Source organism: Melozone crissalis, unplaced genomic scaffold, assembly GCF_028551555.1.
Source record: "Melozone crissalis strain CALT ecotype California unplaced genomic scaffold, PUWL_Pcris_2 ptg000107l_1, whole genome shotgun sequence".
NCBI lineage: Eukaryota > Metazoa > Chordata > Aves > Passeriformes > Passerellidae > Melozone > Melozone crissalis.
In genome coordinates, this window is record NW_026535884.1 from 2,411,856 (window position 1) to 2,435,386 (window position 23,531).

The following is a 23,531-nucleotide window of genomic DNA, read 5'->3' on the forward strand; positions in this document are numbered from 1 at the left end:
GAATGAGAGCTCCGAGCAGGGTGGGGATTCACATCAGTGACTCCAGCACACAACCACTTCACTCTGACAAACTCAAAATGGTGATTTAACATTTACACTGTAGATGCAGACAAAAGACCTGCAGAATTCTCCCACCCAGACCCAGAGGGAGCTGTGGCTGTGCCTCTGTGTGTGATACACCCACTGTGATTGACTCTGGAACAATGACACAGTGCTGGCAGCCAACACACATTTCCTGACCCAGTGCACTCCTAACAGAAGCCCTGCTTTGTATCATCCAAACATCCAAATTGCTTTACTAAAATAAAATCAGATCACTTGATCAGGAAGGGAAAAACCTTTCATATTCCCCCCACACTAAACTCCAGCAATTTTCAGCAGTTTGAATTTATGCCTGTGAAAAGTTTAACGAACTTTCAAAGGATTCTAGGGAAGGAGGGAGTAGTGGCAGGCATTATCTCTGGGAACTGATCCTCACGTAGAGCAAGGGGAACCAAGGAATGAAAAGAAGCAGAGGGTCCCTTGAGCAGCTCAGGAAATGGCCCAAGGTGTAACAAGATGAATGACAATCCCTAATGGAGCAATAGCCATGGGACATTCCCCTCACTGTGAGCTTTCTGGAGCCTGGGTTCTGCTGACTGTGAACACAAATGTGTATAAATAAACAAAGAGCACACTGGCAATGATGTTAAACGATGCTTTGTATAATTATCACTATTCTGTGGTACCATTAACAGGCAAAAGCACAGAATCTTAATGACCAGGTTCTCATGGCAGCCTGGATTTGTTGTCTGACACCACGTGGCTGTAAAACCTCCCCATGAACACAGCTGCTGATGGCACAGGACCCACAGGCAGACAGCAAGAGGCTGTTTTAGCAACAGACAACCCATTTTGTGCACGAAACCAGCAGAGTCTCACTGCTGGAACCTGAAGTGAGGCTTTCTCCATTTACCCAACAACCTGACAAAACCCAGGCTCTGGTGCAGCAGCTCTGTATTCACTGCCTTGTGTGGGAATTCCTGTCCAGGGTAGACCAGGATGCTCATGGACCAGGATATTTGTGGCCAGGGCCTGCATAATCCTGCTGACCAGGTGTTGTCTTAAATATCAAGAGTTCTATTATCATTATAGTGCAAGGATTCCACACCACCAGAGCCCCATACCTCCCGGATATCTCCCACAGGCAGCTCCTCTGAGCACTGACTCCCCTTGGTCCTTGCAGCAGCCATCTGACTGCAGCTCCCACCAATCCACTCTGTTATACCCCTTGTTCTTATTGGCTACAGGTGTTGCCTGTTATCATCCAGCCTGCTCCTAATCGTTAGTAATTGGTTCCAGCTGCAGCTCGTTGGGGGATAAGATTACATTCTACATCACCTTCATTTACCCATCCTGTGTCCCTCTACAACCAGGGGCTTTCCAGTGCCTCTGCCCTTATTTCACCTCTAACAACAAATCCAGGTATTTCAGAGTTCTTGAGATTCATGTGAAAGCTTCTCCACCGAGGCCAAGAGCTTCAGGCCAAATGTTTGAAGGTTTGTGTGGGCAGACTGCACACCACTCCTTGTTACAAGAGAAGCAGCAGCAGGACTGGACTAAGCCAGTGCTGAAGCACCTTCCTTACAACAGAGGACACTCTTTACATCATGTAACTCTTAATGAAACTGAGCCAGAACCACAACACAAGCCCTACACAGCTCCAAGGCACAAAGGCTTGGTATTTTATTTCTCAGCTGTATACCTACCACTTAACTCTGAAAAATATTACTTATAACAGATGATTCCTAAAAGCAAAGTTTGGGATTTTATTACGCCTCTGGGCTAGATTGGCTGATCTTTGAAGAAATAGGGTTGTACCCTTTTCATTTGATATCCACAGGACAATATTTTAGCAGTGAGAGAGGTCAAAAAGAAACAGATCCATGGGGCTCTTGGCACGTGATGCATGTTCAGCCAGCCAGGGCAGCACTGCCAGGCTCAAAGGGCACCACACAGCCTTAATAACACAACACTCTGGAATGTGATGGATTATCCCTACCAAAGTGGGAAGGTACCATCCAAAAGGCCACAAAGCAGATGGAGCGTGTGAAAAACACTCAGAAATGCAGACAAAAAAAAAAAAAAAAAAAAAAAAGAGAAAGTAGTGCAGGAAGGAATCCCTGTGACACCACACTCATTAGCAGTGACACAGAGACTTCTTAACCTCAATAATCAAACGTCCCTTCCCATTTTACAGAGCATGCAGATTATAATAACCACTTCTGCTATCACTGCTGTGTTTTATCTTCACTTTGCTGTGTGAGCCACTACAATTATCCCTTTCAGAGCTTCATTTATTCCCTAGAGAAGGCAGAGATAGCCAAGATGGATCAGGGTGTGGAGGAGCTGCTGGACACTGACCAAACTGCCCCAGGGCTGGCAGGGAACACCTGGGGACCATGCTGGTGGAGAGGGGGGCAGAAGGATCCCTCAGCTGCTCTGAGCCCATTGTTGGCTCCATCTTTAACACTTTACAGCCTTGAAAATGTCACTGTGTCTTCAGGAAGGAAATGGCTTTTTGAGAGGTCATTTAGCTGAGATCAAAACAAACTGCTGTTTTAAACCCCCATTCATTTACACTTTTATTTCCCTACCAATCCCTAATTTCATTCTGTCCAAGACCAGGTCTCTGCAGGCTGTCCTTGGGTGCAAGGGCAGGTGGTGAGCCATCCACCCAAGGTGCTGGAACTGCAGCAGGACCAGCCAGGGACACCAGGGAGCTGCATGCTGGGCTTTTCCCTTCCCTTGCACCTTTGTCTCCCTTCTCCCTTCCCTTCTTTCCCTTCCCTTCTCCCTTTGTCTCCTTTCTCCCTTTCCTTCTTTCCCTTCCCTTCACCCTTTGTCTCCCTTTTCCCTTCCCTTATTTCCCTTCCCTTCTCCCTTTTTCCCAGCCAGCCATGATTTCTGAGCCGCCTTCCTCCTCTGCCAGAGGACCTGGGGCTTTGTCTGCATTTGGAACAGGAGAAACCTTCCCGCAGGCAAAATCAACATGGACAACTGAAACAGTTTGGAATTGCCATGTATTGAAAATTAACTTCTATTTCAACTACAATTTAATCCATACTTTTCTTTGGTAAATGTGCCGATAGGTGTTTGCTGCTTGCAGATTGTCACGCTAAGCAAAACATCAAGTCAATTTGTTTTAAAAGAAATTGATTTGAGAGCATTAGATTCATCAGCATTCCCTTTTTCCAACTGAAAAACAGGGTCTGAGTAATGACTCAATATTCTACCCCAAATCAAATCTTTAGTTTAACTTTTTAAAGCACCTGAATAACTTTTTTAAGCACCTGATTAGCTTTTTAAAGCAACCCATGGCTGTTGGGACACTGCCCATCCATCACCACAGCAATTCCCCATCAACCCACTGCTGAAATGTTCCCAGGCAGGAGCTCTGCAGACGAAGCTGTTTGTCCTGAGCAGACCTGCATCAGCTCCAGTGAGCAGATCCATCAGCCCAAAGTGCCTGCAGAGTGCCAAAGCTGAGCTTCCTCCTAAATCACACCACGCCAGGTCCTGCTTGGAGAGCTGGCTCTACTGGCACTCCAGCTGCTGGGTTGTGAAAAATGAGTATTTTATGATTGGCTCTTTGCAAATATTAAAATGAATATTATATGTGCTATGTTAGAAAGTTATGCTGTATTAATTTTCTTAAGTAGTGTGTTATATATATATAACATATATGTTATATATATTTTTTATATATATATATATAGTTTAGGTTATAACATAATGTTAAAAAAGAAACTATGCTATGTAAGATACTTTTTTAAAAAAGAGGACTCACACTGAGATAGTAGCCACAGGACACCTGAATCTGTCAGAGAAAGAGAATTTATTGCTCTCTTATCAAGAGAAATGAACTTCTTCCTGCCTTGCTCAGCCCTGAAGATGCTGTCAGGATTAGAAGGAAGAAACTGACAGTGCCCAGACAGAATCCTGTGTTTGAATGGAATTTATGCATCATGGATGAGGTGTGTGAATATGCAACAGGCTGCTGCTTTTAAGGGTTAATCCTCTGTTAACGTGGATCCTTCTTTGGGCTTATTTTGCCCAGAAAGAGATACCCAGACTGTCTGTAACTCTTTGTTTTTATTGTCTCATGTTGTCCTAAATCCTAATTGTTCAAATTTCTATTACTTTAATTGTATTACTATTTTTATAACCATTTTATTACTATTAAACTTTTAAAATTTTAAAAACAAGCGACTGGCGTTTTTCACATGGGTGATGAGAAGTGCTGACATAGGGCAGCTCTGAAATTCAGCTGTGCCCCACCAGCAGCAGGAGCAGGGAAGTATCCCCTCCCTCAGGCTGTCCCTGCTCCCACCAGCAGCAGCTGCTTCCCAACAAACACTTTGCAAGTGTGTTTTTCAAGGTTTGGAAGAGCTGCCTCCTGGGAAGGTCAGGTGAGGATGAAGAGGCTCCCCTGGGGAATCTGGCTGCTCACTCTGTACCATGTGGCACGTGGCCATCGCGCTGTGCTGCACGTCCTGTCCCAGGGAGGGGACTGGCAGCCCCCACTGCCGATTCCATGGCACAGAACTGTCCCCTCTGACTGCACAGCACCTCTTCAGCTGTGGGACCAGGCAGGTGCTCCCACCACAAGGCAGGAACTGTTGGGAAGGATGAAAGTTTGACAAGAAAGTCTCACAGATATGGATGCTTAGCCAAAAGATTTTGAATGTAGAGTTTGATGAAGGAATAAAGATGGAAGCAAGTTCTGATAGAGAAGAAAAGAATTGCTGAGCCAGTCTCGCTGGAAAACCAAGGAGGCAAAGGGTGTGTTAGTTAGAAGGGGTTTTTATGGCTTAGAGCAAAGGATAAACCCACCTCAAACAAGGAGATGTTTTTACCAAGCAGAAAGAAGCACAGGCAAACAAGTCAGCAAATGTGGCAAGTAGAAAAAAGGCCTCAGAACTTTCTACTGCAAGAAAACTGAAAAACAACTTCTAGCTTAAACTGTAATGTACTAACTTTTAGTGAATAATACTAACTTTTGGAGAATAGTAACATGAATGTGGTAATTATAGTAGTTATGATAGGCTATAGATAAAAGTTAAGGTATAGATTGGTTCTACTGTATTAAGATACTCAGCAAAGAAAAGTATACAATGCATTGTAACCAAAACCAAAGGGTCTCCAGGCAGCTGGAGCTGAGAGCTGTAGGCACAGCTCTGTCACCCATGACCCTGGACTGCTGTAACATCTTGAATACAATAAACTGCATTTTGGAGAGCCCCTGGAGTCCTGCATCTCTCATTTAGGCTCTTACAAGGAATGATACCAAAACTGCTTCCCTGGGCACCACAGCCTCCCCTGCCAGACCCCCCAGTACCACACTGCCATGAGGGTGCTCATGGAGGTGAACCAGCTTTCCACTGTAAATGTTTGGATAAATACTCTCAAAGCTTACATACTTTTCTTAATTTTGCTTTTAAAAACAACAGTATTAGAGGTCTCCCTTTCGGCATGAAACAAAGAAATGTGACTTTCCACTTCCCACTCATTTTATTCCATGCTGACATTGCTGAAAATTCTATTTTTAAATAGAATTTCTTTCTGATGATGTATATTGGCAATCAAATGCAGGCACAGCATGGTTTTCTGACAAGTTAAAATTCTATGGTATTTTCTCCTAAATAGTCTTATGTACTGATTACTTAGAAGAGTGAATTCCCTGCAAAGCTGTACCCAGGCACTTGGTTTTTGCTCCAGCTGATAAATGTAAGCAATAAAAATATGTTCCATTCTACAGCAGTGCCTATTAAAATGTAAACACCACTGGAAGATTTTGAGCAGGCTACAGAAATGCTTTATTCAAAAGCAAAAGGCTGTCTGAGGCTGCCAGAACCTGGCACAGAGCATCCATTCGTCAAACAGCGCCTTCCACCAGTCACTGGGACAGTGCCACAGGGGTCACACTGGGAGCTCTGGTGCTGGGGCTTTCCCTGCTCAGCTACAGAAATCAGGAGCTGCCATGGGAGCAGGACATGAGTTTGATGGGTGCACAGCACCCCGTGTTCTGCTGGGCTGGTGGGAGAACAATGGCACCCACCAGGAGCTTCTTGTTGCGTTCTGATTTCAGGGTTTACCTCAGAACCTCGGGTCCCTCCCCTGATAATTCCCTGCCAGGTGTGTCAGTCACCTCTCCTTTCCCCTCCCAGCACTGTCTGGCATTCCAGAGTGATTGGCAGATTCAAAGGATGCCCTCTACCCCTGGGGGGCACTGGGCCATCCAGGTGTCCTTTGTCCCTTTGTCCCTCCCCTCCTGTCCCTGCTTGGTGGCTCCCTACCCCTTCCCTGCCCCTCTCCCCGGGGTTAAAGGAACAGCAACCACGGGCTCAGGGAGTTCTGCTGGAGCTGGTGCTGCATTCAGAGGCCTGTGGGCCAGAATAAAGCTCTGCATCCAAACCCTCCATCAGAACCGACTCCTTTCCTTCACCATTGCCTTAAAGCTTCTCTGGCAGAGGGAAACCTGAGGAGCAGCCCCTGTTATGGGGGGAAGCTCCATCCCAGCACCACCAGAGCTCCTGCAGGCCTGGACTTGTCCCCACAGGCCCAGCTGCAGCACCCAGCCAGCCAAAAGTGTCTCAGGGTGAAATACCACACACCCAGCCAGCCAAAAGTGTCTCTGGGGTGAAAACACCACAGTTGCCGCTATTTGGTTCAGCAGCAAGGGTCAGAAAAGCTCAGACACATCCCATCTGCACTATTGGTAATATTTCAATACTTCCCCTTGGCCATGCCCAAAAGAAGCGCCTGGCAGAGCTGTGGGGAGGCAAATGTGTCCCGTGTTGAGAGAAACTTTCCAACTCTGAGGTCAGAGGTGCATCTACAGCCTGCATGAAACAAGATGCTGATGAATCGAAATTCAAAATGTCCCTCATGAATAATTCATTGAATGCGTTCGAGCAAGCTATAGCAGTGTAAATATATGTATGGCTACAAACAGATATGTATATATGCAAATTAACAAAGGAATGGCTCAAGTTACCCACATGGAAAAATCCCAGTGACCTGAGAATATTTGCTTCATATGGCTCAGCCACATCAAACTGTAACTAAAGAAACAGCCTGAAATTTATCAAACCAGGGCGTGAAGCCGTCCTTGTACCGTTCACTCACAACATAACAAATCCTCCTCATTTATTTATATTTGGTTTTTTCCTTAACTCAAGTTTCACTCTCCCAACCCATCATCTCTGCCACCCCAAATGAAGTCCCCACCTCACCAGGAGCCATCAGCTCAGCAACACCTCATCCACCCTTGGCAGTGAAATTCCATGAATAACCATGGTAGGCCAGCAAGGGCATTAAACCCCTGGAATTCATATAAACAACACAAGAACATAAATGACAGCCGTAGGTGCAGGGTCCATCGATCATCCCCTTCTCCCTCACAGCAAGAAATGTGGGATCACATTAAAAATAGAACAGACACCTGCAACTAGACGGGTATTTATACAGAATATTGTGACAACTGTCATTTCACATTAGTCAGCAAGATCCCACAGGACTTGGAGAAGTATTAACTGTGCTGCATTTTTTTTCTGGCAAAAATATAATAAAATTCACTTTCTTGATGGTTTCCTGGTGGGGATTGCTCCTCTCCCTGAAGTCATTCATGAAATAAGGATGCACTTCCAAAAGCGTGGATAGAAAACACTTTACCTAGGCACCAGAGTATGGAGGGGGGGTTGTGATTCCTCACTTGGGACTCATCCATGCTTTTTCACAGTGTTTTGATGACACCAAACTCAAAAAATGGCCATAAATGACCCAAAGTCAAGGCAGACACAATGCATGATGGTTATTTGATTAATAATTTGAATTATGACCCCCAAATTGTGAAGATCAGAGAAGGACTATGCACTCCTAAGAGCCCATTTATTGAAAAAGTCCCTAAAAGATGTGAAGGAGGAAAATTCCAAATTCCAGAGTCAGAGGTACAGAGGCACTCCTGTTTACAATAAAAAAAAATGCTCTGCCCATACAGATAAAGTATTTCAAGGTCTTGCTTGTTACCCTGAGCTTCATGCAATAAAAATAGGACTTTTGTGAAGGTCCTAGACACTCCTTTTATTTGGTGAAAGACATTTACATCACTGGCAGCAAAATGTATCCTCAACAGCAATGTAGTTCCTGTCAAAAAACACACTGCGCCCTACATTTCACCATCATCCCAGTTAATCATTTATACACTGTGCAGAGGCACGTGGTGCTCACTGAGAAACACCAAGGCCCACTGAGTGTCCCAAAGAACACTCAGCAAGGTGAACAAGGACAGAGGAAGAAATACCTTAGATACAACCTCTGATGGACAGGGCTGGAGAGGCAAGAGATGATGGACAAGGAGACAGAACTGGAAGGGAACAAAGGGAACTGGAGAAACAAGGGGGAAATCAGGACAAGAACATGACAACAAGGCAAAACTCAAAAATCTTTATGGTGAAGGAGAGGGTCTTGAAAGAGATGGAGAAAGGGCCAAGATGCCACCAAGGGGTTCCAAAGAAAAGGTGGCAGAATTGGGATGGCAGACAAAGAGAGTGCTGAGTGCATTCAAAAAACTTTATGGTGAAGAAGAGGGTCTTGAAACAGATGTAGAAAGGGCCAGTGGGTTCCAAAGAAAAGGTGACAGGGTTGGGATGGCAGACAGAGTGCTGAGTGCACCAGTGGCCCAAGGGGAGCCACTGGAAGGTGAAGGGCATTATCAGAGCACAGGAAGGCTTTCAGCAGTTGAAGGGAACAGAGGAACATCTGTAGTCTTCTGGAAAGAGCCACAAAAATGTTGTTTTAGAACAACTCACGCAAGAGAAGAGGCAGAACTGCCCTGATCAGAACTACCAGGTAAAATGTAACGTGGCACAGTGGAAAGTGGAGAACTGATCTGCCTGTCATTTGATGCCTCCAGAAGCATTTTATAAACACACATTAAAATTCAGGTTCTGTTTCTGAGTGCCTCTCGCTGAGGGAACTGGAGAGGGCACGGCCTTGACTCGTGTCCTGGCTGGCACTGAGGTCCCCAGCTGTGCCAGCTCAGACCTGTGCTCCCAACCAAGGCCATCTGTCAGTGGCCTCTGACGCCCCAGCTCTCCCCAGCCTTGTCCCCGTGCCCAGGGCATCTGGGCTTGTTTGTACCAACAACGCTCGTGCTGAAGCACAGCCTGTCACACAGCTCCCTGTCATCTGGGCTGGGAATTGGCTCAAAGATTGGCTCAACCACGCTTCCCTTCCACCCCATCAGTGGCTGGTCCAACCCTAAAGTCACCACCTGCCCAGCAGAGGGGGACAGGCCACCTGTCCCAGACCCTGCGGGGCCTGGAGGAACCTGCCATGGCACTCTCAGCCAGGTGGAACACATCCAGCTGTGGCTCCTAAAACAGAGCCAGCATGGCCACACACAAAATGTCTGACCAGGGCAAGTGATCAGCCCCTTGGAGCATCATTCCCAAGCTCTCCACCTTTGGTCATCTTTGCATCATGACCAACACCTTTTTGGAAGATAAAGACATAAAAACTGAATTCAGGCATGAGTAGGTGGAATTTTCCAATGTGTGCTGTGCAGGCCAGATGATCCTGATGGCTGAAGTTTTAGCTTCCATATTATCCATTAGTATATAACTCTGAACTCCATATAAAGTGTTAGCAAGTTCTCCTCACAGTTTATTTAGATAAAACAATCCTTTTCCAGCCCCAGAACCAAGGACACTGTTGTAGCTTCAGGGCCAAAATGTGTAAACAACAGCGAACTGAGGAGAGCAATCTGGGAGGATGGGACTGCATGACCTGAAGCTGTAATCAGACAATTAATCCCAATATGGAAATGGACCAAAAGTTATAAAAGTGTGAAAAGTTGTGACCCACTGTCTGTCTTGGGTATAGCCTTGGTCAGGCTCTTGCACAGCCCAAGGTGTATCCTTGGAAAGCCTTTTAATAAATCTACTTTATTCCTTTAGCACTGTCTAGCCTCTGTTCTAGGGAGCCTCTCAAGGCATCAATCCCAGCTGTTCCTCTTGACCTCGCAATCTCTGTTTTAATTAGTGTGTCCTCCTGGTTCCAGAATATCAAGGATATCAAGGAACATTACAGCTAACGATCTTGTACTTGGGGGTTTTCCTCCCACCATGGATTTTCAACAACTGTTACATATTTTTCTTTGATTTTGATAATCCAATGTTAAAATCACGACCTATCCCCCATCCACTTCAGATTTTGTTTGTTAATCAAGAGTTGAGCAATTTCAAAGATGTTTTTTATAATTCAAACACTGGGAGGTTGCACACTAAGCTGATCCTTTGATATCTGAAAAGTTCTCCAATGCCAACCTCACAGTTTTAATCTTCCTGATATTGCAGGTGATCTAGTTGATCTTACAGATGATTCTGATTAAATGACCTTTTTAAATGAGCTTTTTTTTTTTAAAATGAGCTCTCTCCAGTTCTCACAAAAATATATAAAATATTTACAGATGTGATACAATGAACTTTATGTTCCTCTTCTGCTTAGAGCAACACTTGGTGCACAGGTGCTGACATTTCTTAGTCATTAAAGAAACTAAACCTAAAATTCTTTAAAACTATTTTATTCAATATTCTATTGGGGTTTTCTTGTAACAGCAGTTACTGCACAGCTCTCATAGGTTATATACAAGAAGAGTTATTTTTGTGGATAAAAGACAACAAGAAGTCAATAATCTTTGGCAGACAGCCTTCATTGTTCTGCTAGCACAAGCGCATCCAACTGCTGATGACCCTTAATGTTTCCCTGATATTGTTTTCTGCTATAAAATGGAAGATCTAATACATGCTGAAGGTCAGTCCCCACCCAAGAGTGAATCAGAGATAGCCTTCATAAACTCATGTTGGAACATGTTTTGTCACCAACATATATAAAGTATGTTGGGTAATTGCTGCTGGAACTCAACATGTGCTGTATCTCATCTTGGAGATGCAATTTACTGGCTGTATTCCAGTAAAATAATTTTATGGCTTTCTGTCATGATAAATAACTGTTAATAGCATAATGGAATTAATATTTACTTTGAAGCTATGCTGTCTATTCAAATAAAGTTGCTATATTTAGAATCATCCCCATGCTGCTGGGCTTTTTAATGCTGAGAATTGACAAGACAACAGGCAAACATTAAATTCCAGTTCCCTCCAGCCATTAATAAACCTTTTGATTTTGGGTTTGTGATTGAAACCCTTCTGTCTATTTTATACAGCTATGATAGGTCAAGAAGTGTTAATTCAAATGTGGGACAGATGAGGCAGGAGGGGTTTTTGGGGTCTGGGAGCTCCCTCTGCCTGCCCTAAGGATGGAGACAGTGTAGGATGATGGGTCTGGACCACCAGGCTTGGAGCTAGGGGCAGCAAGTGTTCACAGGAAAGTTCATGATTTAACACACAAAAATTTATAATGTTTTTGTCATTATAAATGTACTTTTTATAATTCCAACAAGGAGAGATTAAAGAGCCACTGAAGTCTAACCCATATCTCTTCTTCCTGGGGATAAGGGAAGTACACAGAAAGACAGGAAAGGAGATGGCATTTCACCTTTTAAAGCTGAAAACCATGCTTCCTTTTAGGAGGAAAATGCTAAAATAAATTGTCCTGGCTATGGTAGGACATTACAGACACAATGGAAACCTGCCTGCAGGGACAAGAGTGAGCCTGACCAACAGAAGGACAAGGAAGGGCCGAGTTCCCATCATGCATACTCAGAAGTGCAGCAGCAGGATTAGGCAGTGCAGCAGAGTCACAGGCGTTGCAAATCCTCCTCACAGTGCTCCAGCACGCTCGTGTCACCTCATCCTGCTTTTATTCAAAATTTCTTCATGGCAACAAGCACACAAAAAACTGCAGGCAAAGTGTAACCATCAACAGAAACGCCCACGCAGTATCAGAGCGTGTCTGGGGTCAGACAGAAGGCAGAATCTTCACAAACATATTTATAGTGCTCTAAGACGCTGCAGTCCTCTGGAGCACAGGGCCTTTTAATGGAAAAACACCACGGATTTGTCGTGGCAGCTGACAAGGAACCACTCCAGAGCCTGGTGCTGTCCAGCAGGGAGCTCAGAGGGAATGCCATGCTGGGGCTGCAGTGGTCAGTGCTGGCCAGAGCAAAGAGGGGCTGGGACACCTCCAACACATCCCCTTGTGGAGACCCTGAGGGGCATTCCCTGGAGACACAAGAAGCTTCCCTCAAAAAGCTGTAAGACCCCACTGGCTCCTTCCCCTGTTCCTATGTCTGTTCCTATATCCCTGAGCCACCCTTTCCCTTATTGGCCCTCATCTTTGTACTGCCCCAGACCCCTTGGGAGACAAAGTGAGACCCTCTGTGTGTGGGTGCTGGGACCTGAACACCCCACTGAATAAAACATCTGTGGATATTTTGCAAAGCTCCTTTTTGCTTCCTTCCCCTGAACTATACCAGCAGCAATTCAGACTGCTACACCCCTGCAGAGGCACCCAGATAAGCCCCAAGAGCCCCCAGGCTTTGCACTGGGACATCAGAACCTTTCGTGATTGATTTGGATGCCTGAACTCTTCCCCTTAGAGGAGTTCAGAGCTCCTGTAGCTTTTTGTGAGAACTCAGGCAAACATTAAACCAAGTGCAGCTCTGCAGTCAGAGATGACATCGAGCTGGTGCTGTGTCTGTCTCCTGACCATGGAGTGACTCCAGCTGCGGGGGGAGCATCGCCACAGCCCCGAGCAAGGCTGCAGCACTGGGATGGGGGTCTGGGGGCCGGCTGGGGCTGTGCAGCCCCCGGAGGGCAGAGGGATCCCTCCCGCCCGCCCGGAGCCGCTGCTGAGCCCGGCAGCCACGCGATGGCAGCAGAAATGTGGGAACACCGGAGCGCAGAGCATCATCCACCGCTACGAGGAAAAGGGATTCCGCAAAGAACAGGCAACTGCTACATGCGAGACAGCGTCTGCCATGGGTTTAGGACAAGCAGAGAGTAGAGAAACAATTTTTCTTCCTAAAATACAATAATTCACTCTTTGTGCATTCCTGGTATTACCAACAGGGTCACTGGGGCTCCCCTGCTGCAGCACAGACACAGCACAGCCGTGTGCCCCAGCAGCTTCACTGTGACCTACAGCACACACAGCAGGACCCAGAGCTCAGCTCCTGCCCCTCACTAATTCCTGGCTCAGATCCCGGCTGGGAACCAAGAGAATCCCGGCTGGGAACCAAGAGAGCCCCTTGCTGCTGGCACTGCCAAGCCCTCCCTGCTCCCCTCTTCCTTTTCACCCCACCCCAGGGTGCTGGTGGGCAATTAATGCTTTTGATGTCCATCTAATTAATCCTTATCCCTTGCGTATAAAGGGAAGTAAATAACATCCTACAAAGGTGTGGCCATCCAAACATGTCAGATGTACCCACACTCTAAAATCCCCTCTTGACAGGTTCTGTGTCTGTCTTGCTGGCTGGGGACAACACCAGATTGTGTTTAGGAGCTCCAGCACCTTCAAACCTTCAAACAAGACTCTGCTCTCCCTCCCCATGCACACCTTGGTGAGCAACATCCCGCTTTCCAACAGGAACTCATGAAATTAAAATGCTTAATGCATTCCTGATGCACACAGAATACAGCAAACAAGGTTTGCCCTCCTGCCCAACACACAGAGGAAGAAATAAATAAAGAGGAGCTCACTGAAAGCCAGGCAGGGAAGGCAGAGCCACGAGGTTCCTCCCTTGCCATGGCAGCCCTTATCTCCGTCACAGCCCACAATGCAATTACAAGATTACAAGGCACATGCTGCTCCAGCATCTGGATCCTCTGTGCAGGCACAGGGATCCCTACAGAACCAGGAAACCTCTTCATCTTGTGAAGAATGGATGGCAGGGATTCTCCTCACAGCACGGCTCCCACTGACCCCTCTCCAGGCACCACTTCCAGGACAGACATTGTCTGGAGTTCCTATTTGTCCACATAGGCACAGAAAGAAACTGTGTGGTCAAAATGGTACATGCTGACCACCAACTCTGGTCCAAAAAGCACTGATGTTTATTTTGTTTTCATTATAAACCCAGGGATAAAGTCTGTACCAGTACCTCTCCATCCCCAGTCCAGTCCCCAGCATGTTAAACCCAGACCACAGAGCCAGCAATCCAATCTCCATATATTTTATTCTCAATATATTTCATTTCTGGCCACCAATCTTTAGATCTCCTATTGGATTTTGTTTTCATAAATGGATTTTCCCACAGAGCTGGCAGAAAATAGATTTAATTTCGAATTTCTCTAAACTGAAATAGTCAATATAAATGTCAATGTGTGTTTGTGCCATGCAGTTGGTGAGGCGACACAAGCCTCACATTTCAGAGGGATTCAGGGGCCTGCCACTGTGTTTTGTGGCTGTATATTTGTACTAATGCTTTCCTTCATAAGGATGACTAAAAGTATATATATATATATATTTATTAAAATTTTTGGTTTGCTGTTTTGTTTTGGAGATGCAAAAAGCAGTATGATGTCCAGCACTGCTTTGCAGGCAAGTCAAGAGGCAAAATTCAATGTCAGCAGAGGATTCTGCACACTGACATCCCCACAGACCCATCACAGAATGGTCTGGATTGAATCAAGGACACCCTGCCATGAGCAGGGACACTTTCACTGCTGTGGGTCCCTGGTTCCCTCTCTCCCCCCAGCACAGGGTGTAGTTGCAGCACCAATTACTCAACAAAATTCCAATCTAGCCTGATGTTAATGTCATTAGTCCACAGAGATCCTTTTGGAATCATTTACATCAAAACTGTCTTTTTACATCCTAAATGAAAAATGCTCAGACTTCAGTGAATGGGATTTGTATTACAGCCCTACCACATGTGGCTCAGCTTTATTCACGCTATTTATTAAACAGGGGAAAAATGATGATGCAGTCAATTACAGAGCAATTACCTGAGAGCTGCTGCAAACCTGTTGCCTTGCACTGCAGGGACAGTGGTTGTCCTTGATTTGGGCAGAATTTGCCTACAGGGCACCTGCCAGGCAGAGCATCTCCAAGGCGCAGATCTCAGCCTGAATTTTCATCCTGAGACACCCAGATACTAGGAAAACTTCTCCTGATGAAGTTAAATAAACCATGACAATTAAAGGATTAGGAATGTTATGGATCTTATGAAGAAAAATATCTTCTGGACATGCATTAGGAAAAGAAGCCAAAACTCAGGAGAATTTGCTGTGACTTTATGCTACTGCAGGAGAATACATCAGGGCCCTGATATACAAAAGGATTGCTGATATGTATGTTCCCTTCTGAAGAGACTCCCAGGAGATCCATTCTGGATTTAACAATAATCCATACTCCCCTTCAGAAATGGCAAAACAATGCTCCCATTTCCCAGGACTGCCTCCAACACAGGAATCATTAAGATGCCATCACAACCCTGCATTCCAGGTGCCATAAACACCAGCTGGAACAGGAATAAATCCCAACCACAGCTCATGAGCAGTCAACACCTCCACAATTCTGCACAAGCATCTGCCCGTGGTGCCCACTGTGGAGAGGTGCACACTGCAAAGGTGAGTGTGCCACAGCAAAGGTGTGTGTGCCACAGCAAAGGTGAGTGTGCCCCAGAAAAAATGGGAAGATGCTGTTGGTCCCTAATGAGCTACAGGGGCTTAAAAGAGAGGCTGGTTATAAAGGAGACCAGTGAAATCTCAGGAGAGATTTCAGGACAATGATATTTGCAGCAATGATGAAGAGAAAAGTGCCTCTCCTTGTGAGCAGTTTCTCCCTTGTTCAGGGCCACCTGTTTGTGTTAATGAATGCACACATGTGTGTCATATTTCCAGAAAGCCTCTCACATTAAACTCTCCTTTCTCCTCCAAAGCCATTCCACAGTATTTCTCTGAAATGCATTAAGCAGGCTGAGTGAACAATGTGATCCTAATTAGTTTGCAAACTACACAGCTCACCTCTGAGGGTGAGCAAAGCCCACGTAAATTAAAGTGAATTGCAGAGAATTGGCTCAGGCTGCCCAAGGAATCCCTCTCCAGATTAGGGCTGCTCCAAAGTGCCACCTCCACCTCCCACCCTCCCATGACAACTGAGCAGATTTCACCCACGAGAGCAGGGAAGAGAGAGATGTAAAACTACCCTGCAGCTCAGTATTCCATGGTGGATATTTTGCACAATGCAGAGGAGCCCATTTGGTCATTTACCAAAAGGAAAACTCTGGTCCTTCACAGGTGGCCCAGGCTGCAGAGGTCACTGATGCTGTCCCCACTCTGGTGACCCAGGGTGAGCACAGGGACATTGCCAACACGCAAATGCTACAAAACCTGTGTGAAGTTTTGATGGTGATGTCCCAGGGTTTATGCAGTAATTGAATAATCTAAAATTTTCATTCCTGTCCTCGTGGACTAATCTGCAATAGTGTTAAGGGACTGTTATGATATTAATTAAATACAAGTCCTGCATACAAAATTGATACTTCGCATCTCCATCTCCACAAGGGAGTTTCTCTCTTAATAAGACTGAAATCAAGTTTTACTTTTTTGGTTTTTTTTTTTTTCTTTTTAAGGAATTCATAAAGATTACCATATTGTACCAAGGTAACAAACACCCAATCTACAAGAAATTTCAAATACAGAAGCTCTGGTATTGGGACTAGGGGCACAGCTCTGCCCCAGCCTTGGGACCAGCCCTTCTCCAAAACCACTTCTCAGGCACTGGGGTTTGGAGAGACTAAAATATCCTCAACACGGGATAAAGAGCAGCTTGATCAGTGTCAACCTTCCAAAACACAGATGACAAGAGGGAAATTCACTATAAAAACATGACCTCGTTTTAATTTTGGCAGCAATTTACTACAAATTCACGTGAAGGCACAGTTGCACTCTCCTGGAAAAGTTCACACATAAGAAAAAGTAGAAATGCATCCTCTGAGCCAGGAGCCTGCAAAGCAGAGCAGCACCATCCAGAGTCATGGCAAAGCTATTCCAACACTCCCCTTACTATTATTTATTAGTTAATATTTTTAATTATGTGAATTGATTAGGAACACATCACCAGGGATCCTAATTAATTAGAATTTTAAAAAGGATCACAGACCAGAGATTCCACAAAGAATTGCACAAAGAGGTGTATTAAGGGAAAGGCCAAATTAACTTCTCCTTTCTGGTTTATCCAGCCTTTTCTAACAGGACTGTGATCAGATTAACCAAGTATTACCCAAACCCTCCTGTACAGCAATGCTAACCAAGGCAACAGCTTGAGGATTTCAGGCCATTTTCACTTAACATCCACTTGGTTAAGTAGTTTATTCCTCCTAATCCATATTTATTTAAATGAGTCAAAGTAGTTTATTCCTTATTTATGTCCTAAATTTGCTTTAGCTGCCTCACCCATGCTCACCAAATCCTTCTACAGGGTTCTGATAGACATCAACATCCCTCAGGACGCAGACTTTTTGTTTCAAAAATGTATTATTCTATTTACCCAAAACTTGGAAAGACAAAGGAGCCATCACACTGACAACACTCAGGAAGGAATTAATTATTAAACCTTCTAATACAAATCCCTGTTCAGGACTGGCTGGTCAGTGGTTTCACAGGCCAGCATGTTCCCCTTCCCTGCCTCCGAGCTGCCATTTCCAGAGCAATGTTTGGATGCTATTGATGCTCTTGGCTGTCGGCTCTGCAAGTACTTTTCCATCAGTGCAACAATGATCCCTATTTATCTTCTGGCTGCAAGAGTTGCTGAGATGATCTGGCAGTGCCACAAGGCAGACAGTTATTTCATGCCCTGTTAAACCCTAATGCGGCTAACTACGGTATCACTCCAAATTTGAAAAAAGCCTTTTTTTGTTATTTTAAATCTGCTGCCTACGTGTCCAAGTTGAGAACATTGCTTCCTTTTGAAATGGTATCAGCAACCTAAAGCAAAAATGCTGTCTGTGAAACAGCAAGGTGTACTGATTGAGTAATTAATTAATAAGGTTAAAACTACATCATTCTGCCCAAGAAACACCTGGAAGTCAAGAGAACAGACAACTTCTGCATCATTGAGAACAGAGACTGGCAGTGACCACCCAGGTGCTGCCTGTGGATGAGAGGGTGCAAGTACCTCCTTGAAGACAGAAAATCAGGTACTAAAGGGCTCTCAAGCTGGAGAAGGATGTAGGAATGAATGGCTAAACCCTGGTACATCCAAATCACAAAGCAAATAGTTCAACACTTGTTTCCCTGAGTGGTGAATGTGATCAGCCACAAGGAGGATCCCTGAAAGCTGCGCTTCCTCCAGCTCCAGATGTGCCCATATTTGCTACTTTCCAGGAGACACACTTCAGTAAAATAGAAATTAATGGGTTCTTTGAGCAGGGTTCTTTGAGCTAAACACAATCACCACCACATCCATGCAGTCAGGCACTAAAGGGCTGGATAGCTCTATCTTTGGAATAACCCTAAGAAAATCCCATTTATTTTCTTGTGTGCTCACGTGGCAGCCAAAGGTCATCAACAATCTCTTGCTACAGGTAAAGGGACAGCACAGGGTCTGGTGTTCTGAACTGTGAAAGTTTACAGAAGTTAATTAAATCACACTCTGCAAACCCAAAACAAAAACAAGGCACCATTTCTGTGATGATGACTTTTTTTTTTGTGCTTGTCATAATAAAACATTGTTATTGGATGTAAAAATTATGGAACAAAGTTATGCCTCTCTGGTGTAATATAATGCAATCCATTTAATACTATTTTAAACCCCAAAACCTCATTAGAGCAGACAGAATGTAAGAATGACAAATGGGCTGGGAGGAAGCTGGAGCACGAGATGAATTCTGGGCACTCATCCCCTTTCCATTGCTGGCACTGATTTTGGGGATGCTGGGGGAGTTTCAGCTCCACGTGGGGAGAGCAGGGTGCCCCTCACCCCAACAGGAGGGAGGTTCATCCTTGCAAAGCATCAGCCTGACAGGCCTGGAGACACAGGTGAAGCTCTGCCTGTCATGGACACCCCAATTTCCCCAGCCAGGCTCACAGGCTGTCAACTGTAAAATCAACCCAGCCTGCACAAACACACACCCGGCAGCCTCACACTCTCCTTGGCCAAAACAACACAGCTGAACACTGCAATTACACATTTTCACAGCTTTGGACCACTTTGGCCCCAAGTTTGGAATCCAGTGTTGGGAATACAGCCGTGCTGTCTTAGGAATGAGCTGGGCACAGCTCTGCACGTGGGCTTCTGCTACCAGAACAAGTAATTGCTATTTAACAAATATAAAACTTGCATAAATGCACTTGTTATCCACACCTGCGCAAACCTTTAACATCAGAAGTGACCAGAGTGATCAGAACAGCTCTCTCCTCATGCAGATGGAGGTTAAGAAAGAAAAGTGGTGTCAAACAATGACATATTTCAGAACAAATGAGCTTATTCAGAAATAATGCCTCAGGTGCAATCACTTGCATGAATGTGTCTGAGTGGCTGAATACCATCAGCAGAGCAAAGGTTCTCTCAAAACACACATGGATTTTGGGTCAAACTCAACAGAAATCCTTTCCCTGCATACTGCAAGACCAACACTCCATCAGCACACAGAAATTACAGCAATTTCTACCAAAACTAAGCTGAGATTTGTGAGAATAAATTGGAGCCATTCCAGCTGCCATGGTTACAGAGTGCTGTGCAGCCCACCCTGAGGTGTCAGGCTGCCCTTGGGCAGTGCCTGGTACAAAAATTAGAGTTTACCAGAAGATGCTCAGCGTGGAGACACTCTACAGTCACACAGCCCAGCCAGCAGCCACACAGGTGGGTGCTGAAGCTGTACTCACAGTTTGCTCAAAGGAGTAATAAAGAACAAATATATTTGCTGGGAGTGGGGCGAGTTGGGGTTCAACCTCAGCCAGCAACTAAGACCAAAACCAGAGGTAACAGATAGAATTCAGCAAATAGGAGTCATTTTCTGAAGGTGTGGACAGCCTTTGCTGGGTTGAGGTGTCTTGGGGAGCCATCACAGCCCACAGCCACCCCCACCACGCTCCTACCTCCACTCCTTGCACCTTCAGCTTCATGTGATCCTCTCTGGTGGTCTTCCCGTCTTTCCTTTTTTTCCAGCAATATCCATCTTTCCTGTATTTCACTTTCTTTCTGTTGTACAGGATCATAGAACCATTCTGTGGTCTAAAAGCAAGAAATAGGTTTGGGTTACATAAAGCAACAAAACCAGACTGAAAGTTTCTATGGAACAATGTCCCACAGACCAGCAAAAGGCTCCACAGAACAGCAACAGTCAGGATTTGGTGTCAAATAAAATAAATGTTCCCCTTTTGCTGCTGTTACCTGGCTGAAGTGATATCTGCAATCTGCAAACTCTTCTGTGAGGATCTTGTACCTAATGCAGGAAGAGCCAGTGAAAAGTTAAAGAAAAAAAATAAAAGGAATTCTGATAAAATAGCCAGCATTTGCACTGGATGTATTTTGACTGCTACATGCTGAAAATTAGAAGGAAAGAAAATTTAGGAGGAAAAAATGATAGTTGTTATTTAATTACAATTTCTCTCTCTTGGTAACACATCAGCAGAATAAGATTCCAACCACCTCTAAGGCTTCACCAGGACACGGATGTTGGCTTAAAATGACAATAAACAAGCAAAACAGAAGGGAAGGATAAAAGCACAAGCTTACACATTGGTTTCACTGCTCTGCTTAGATCAGTGCTAGACAGGGAGTAACCTGCTCCCTTCTGAGCACCTGCTCAACTTCAAAGACACAGGAAAACTTCTTCCACTTAAAAACTACCATGGCAATTGGAAATGTCCTTAAAGGCATGGTGATGCCCAGCAGACAGGAGCCACTGTAGTTTGGGTGTAGAGAGATTTTGCTATTTATAGCCAAATCACAACTGAGGCAAGTCTATTGTAACACCAAGAAATACAAATACCCTCCAAGGTGGGAAGCAATGAGTATTTTTTCCACACACACACAAATATTTATTGCTTGTGGCCAGAAAGCCAAGCCCCATCCTCCCAAACTACACCTCCCCCTATGCCCCAGGTCCCAGCAGCCTGGACCCAAGGGCTCGGGGAGGCTGCTCCTCCTCTCTTCCTCCTCCTCATCACCCTGAAAATAAACACTGGGGTGTCAGCACAGCCACGGTATCTGTTTGACAGCACTGGAGACAGTGCATTAATTCAGTGGAGGTATTGTGTATCTCATTTCAGTGTTTATTCTATAAACCCCCAGTCAGTGCACTTGGCAGCTTAAACCCTTCTCACAACGCCAGAGATCCCCCAGGCACCTTGGGGCTGTGTCCATGGCTGAGGAGTCACCCAGGGCAGGCAATGAAAAACCAGAGAGAGCTGAGCTCCTGCCTGCTGCCCCTGCCCTCACACACATGGTTTTCCACAAAACAGAGGAGCTGGAGGCTTCTGATGCCAGGGAAATCCTGCTTCCCTCGCCCCCGGTGCCACGCGGGCACAGGCAGGGCAGAGCTGAGCTCTGCAGCCTGGCTGCTGCTCTGCAGGGCTGGAACAGGGTTTGTTGGTTGATTCTGCAATGAAAAAGGAACACAGTGAGAGGGCACTGGCAAAGCAGTTAACGAGATTTATAGAAAATTGAGCCCAATGAAACAAAATCTCTTAAGGATCTCTGGAGCAGTTTTCGATTTTGATAAGAGTGTATCGAGCTGCTTTAAGGCTCACAGAAAGCAGCTGGTTTTTAAAGATAACTTCATGAGATGAGACACAATTTGAACCTGATCTACGCTGCTGCTGCTGCATTTCACCCACTGTAAGGAAGAAAAGAGGAAAGCTCAGCCCTGCTCATCCATCCCCCAGAGCAGCCAAGTGATCATGTGGGAAGGCACGGCAGGGGAAGCCTGCCGGGGACTCCCAGGGCATGTGACAGATGTGACTCCAGCCCAGATCTCTGGGGGTTTTGCCACTCAGACTGAATTTGGGGATTTCCTTTTTCCCTTTGCAGATGAGAGGGACAAAGTCACAAGCCTGAGCGCAGGCTGCAGCTCCTGATCAGCTCTGGATTTCCTCTCCTTTACAAGCCTGTGGCATTTAAAAGCTGCCTAATCTCTATTTTGGTTCCTTGCCTGTGGCCTGAGGGAAGGAGAGGGAAGGACAGGAAGAGTAATTGCAAAGCAGAAAGTCTTTTGTCTCAAGTATTGATGAGATCTGGAATGCTTTCCCCCTCTCACCCTGCTATCTACAGCCAAGGCTCCCACAAATTGACACAACAGCCTAAGAGCTACTTTTGCCCAAATTATTCCTGCTACAGCCAGGAAGAAGATTCTAAATTCTATTTTCATACTTATTTTTAACATGAACAATTATCCCCTGCAGCCATGGATCTGAGCTTGTTGCTTGGGGAGACCCAAGGCTCCTGACAGAGCTCAGGAGTAATCCAGGCCACTGATAAACCAGAGTTTCCCTCAGTAAGACAAAGAGAGGGAGGAACAGAGGAAATGGGATTTCCAGGGATGATTTTCCAGAGAGGTCATTTTGGATTTGACACCCAGCTCAGCTGTGCATACTGACCTCTGGCTCTAAGTCCTGCTCTGAGTGGGTTTTGTTTCTTTTGGATTAAGTTTCCCACCTGGGTCATAGGAATTTAAACCTACTTATCTTGTTAACAGGAACCAGGATTCAAAGAGGGAATAAACAGAAAGCAAGATTAGGATATTTTGGTCAACTGATGCATCATCTGTCACTCCATTAGTGCTCAAATTTAGGTCCCTCTGGCCTGAAGGACAGAGATTTCCCCTTAATCACATTACTGCAATATTAAAAATGCTTTTCAGTTTAACCAGTTCCCTCTAAATTGTCACATCGAGATGTGGTAAATGTCAGACATATCAGTTAATGAAAACTACGTTTTACTGCCTCAGGAGCTGGGGGTGCCAAAAGGGAATTGCAAATACTGCAAATCCAAGAGTCTCTTTTTCAAGATAATGGAGCAAAATCAGCCAGAACCATTCCTTGAGAAGGTCCATGGCTCTAAGAGTTACTTTTTATTGTCTCATCTGCATTTATTCCAGTGCCAATCCAAGGAGGATATTTAAAGGACAAATATGGATGTTCAATACCATAAAGCAGAGGAAGCACACCTGTACCTCCCAGTGCACAAGCAGAAGCTGCCCCCAGTGCCTGGGTGACAAATCCTCTCCATCCCTGCCACCCAGCACACTGAGGGATGGCTCCTGCACACAGCCTGCATGGTGCCATTTTTCACCTGCATGATATTTTCTCTGGCTGTGAAGTTATCACAGAGCCAGGGGACAACAGGAGGGAACTATCTTCCATCTTCTGCATCTATGCATGATGATAATGAGAAATTAACTTCTGCTTTCCCAAAGGAGCAACCTACTGATGCAGAAAGTGGCTGGGAAAAGCTGGAGTCCTGGAGGAAGACATGAAAAGAGGCAGCCTTTCAAGAAAATATTGCACAGAATTCTTGTCCTCCTTTCCTTAGGAATGCAAAGAAGATGAATTCCTTGAAGCTGTGTTCATCCAGACCAG

At 45.3% G+C, this 23,531-nt stretch overlaps 1 protein-coding gene across 7 annotated transcripts in view; it reads right to left on the reverse strand.

Moving 5' to 3' along the window:
• CAMTA1 (calmodulin binding transcription activator 1) overlaps positions 1–23,531 on the reverse strand; it is a 242,505-nt gene that overhangs the window by 142,131 nt on the left and 76,843 nt on the right. For all 7 annotated transcript variants that reach the window (XM_054292023.1, XM_054292022.1, XM_054292025.1 and 4 more), the window contains exon 4: positions 20,049–20,184. In XM_054292023.1, coding sequence (XP_054147998.1) covers positions 20,049–20,184 — 136 coding nt within the window. The remainder of the gene's footprint in view (positions 1–20,048; positions 20,185–23,531) is intronic.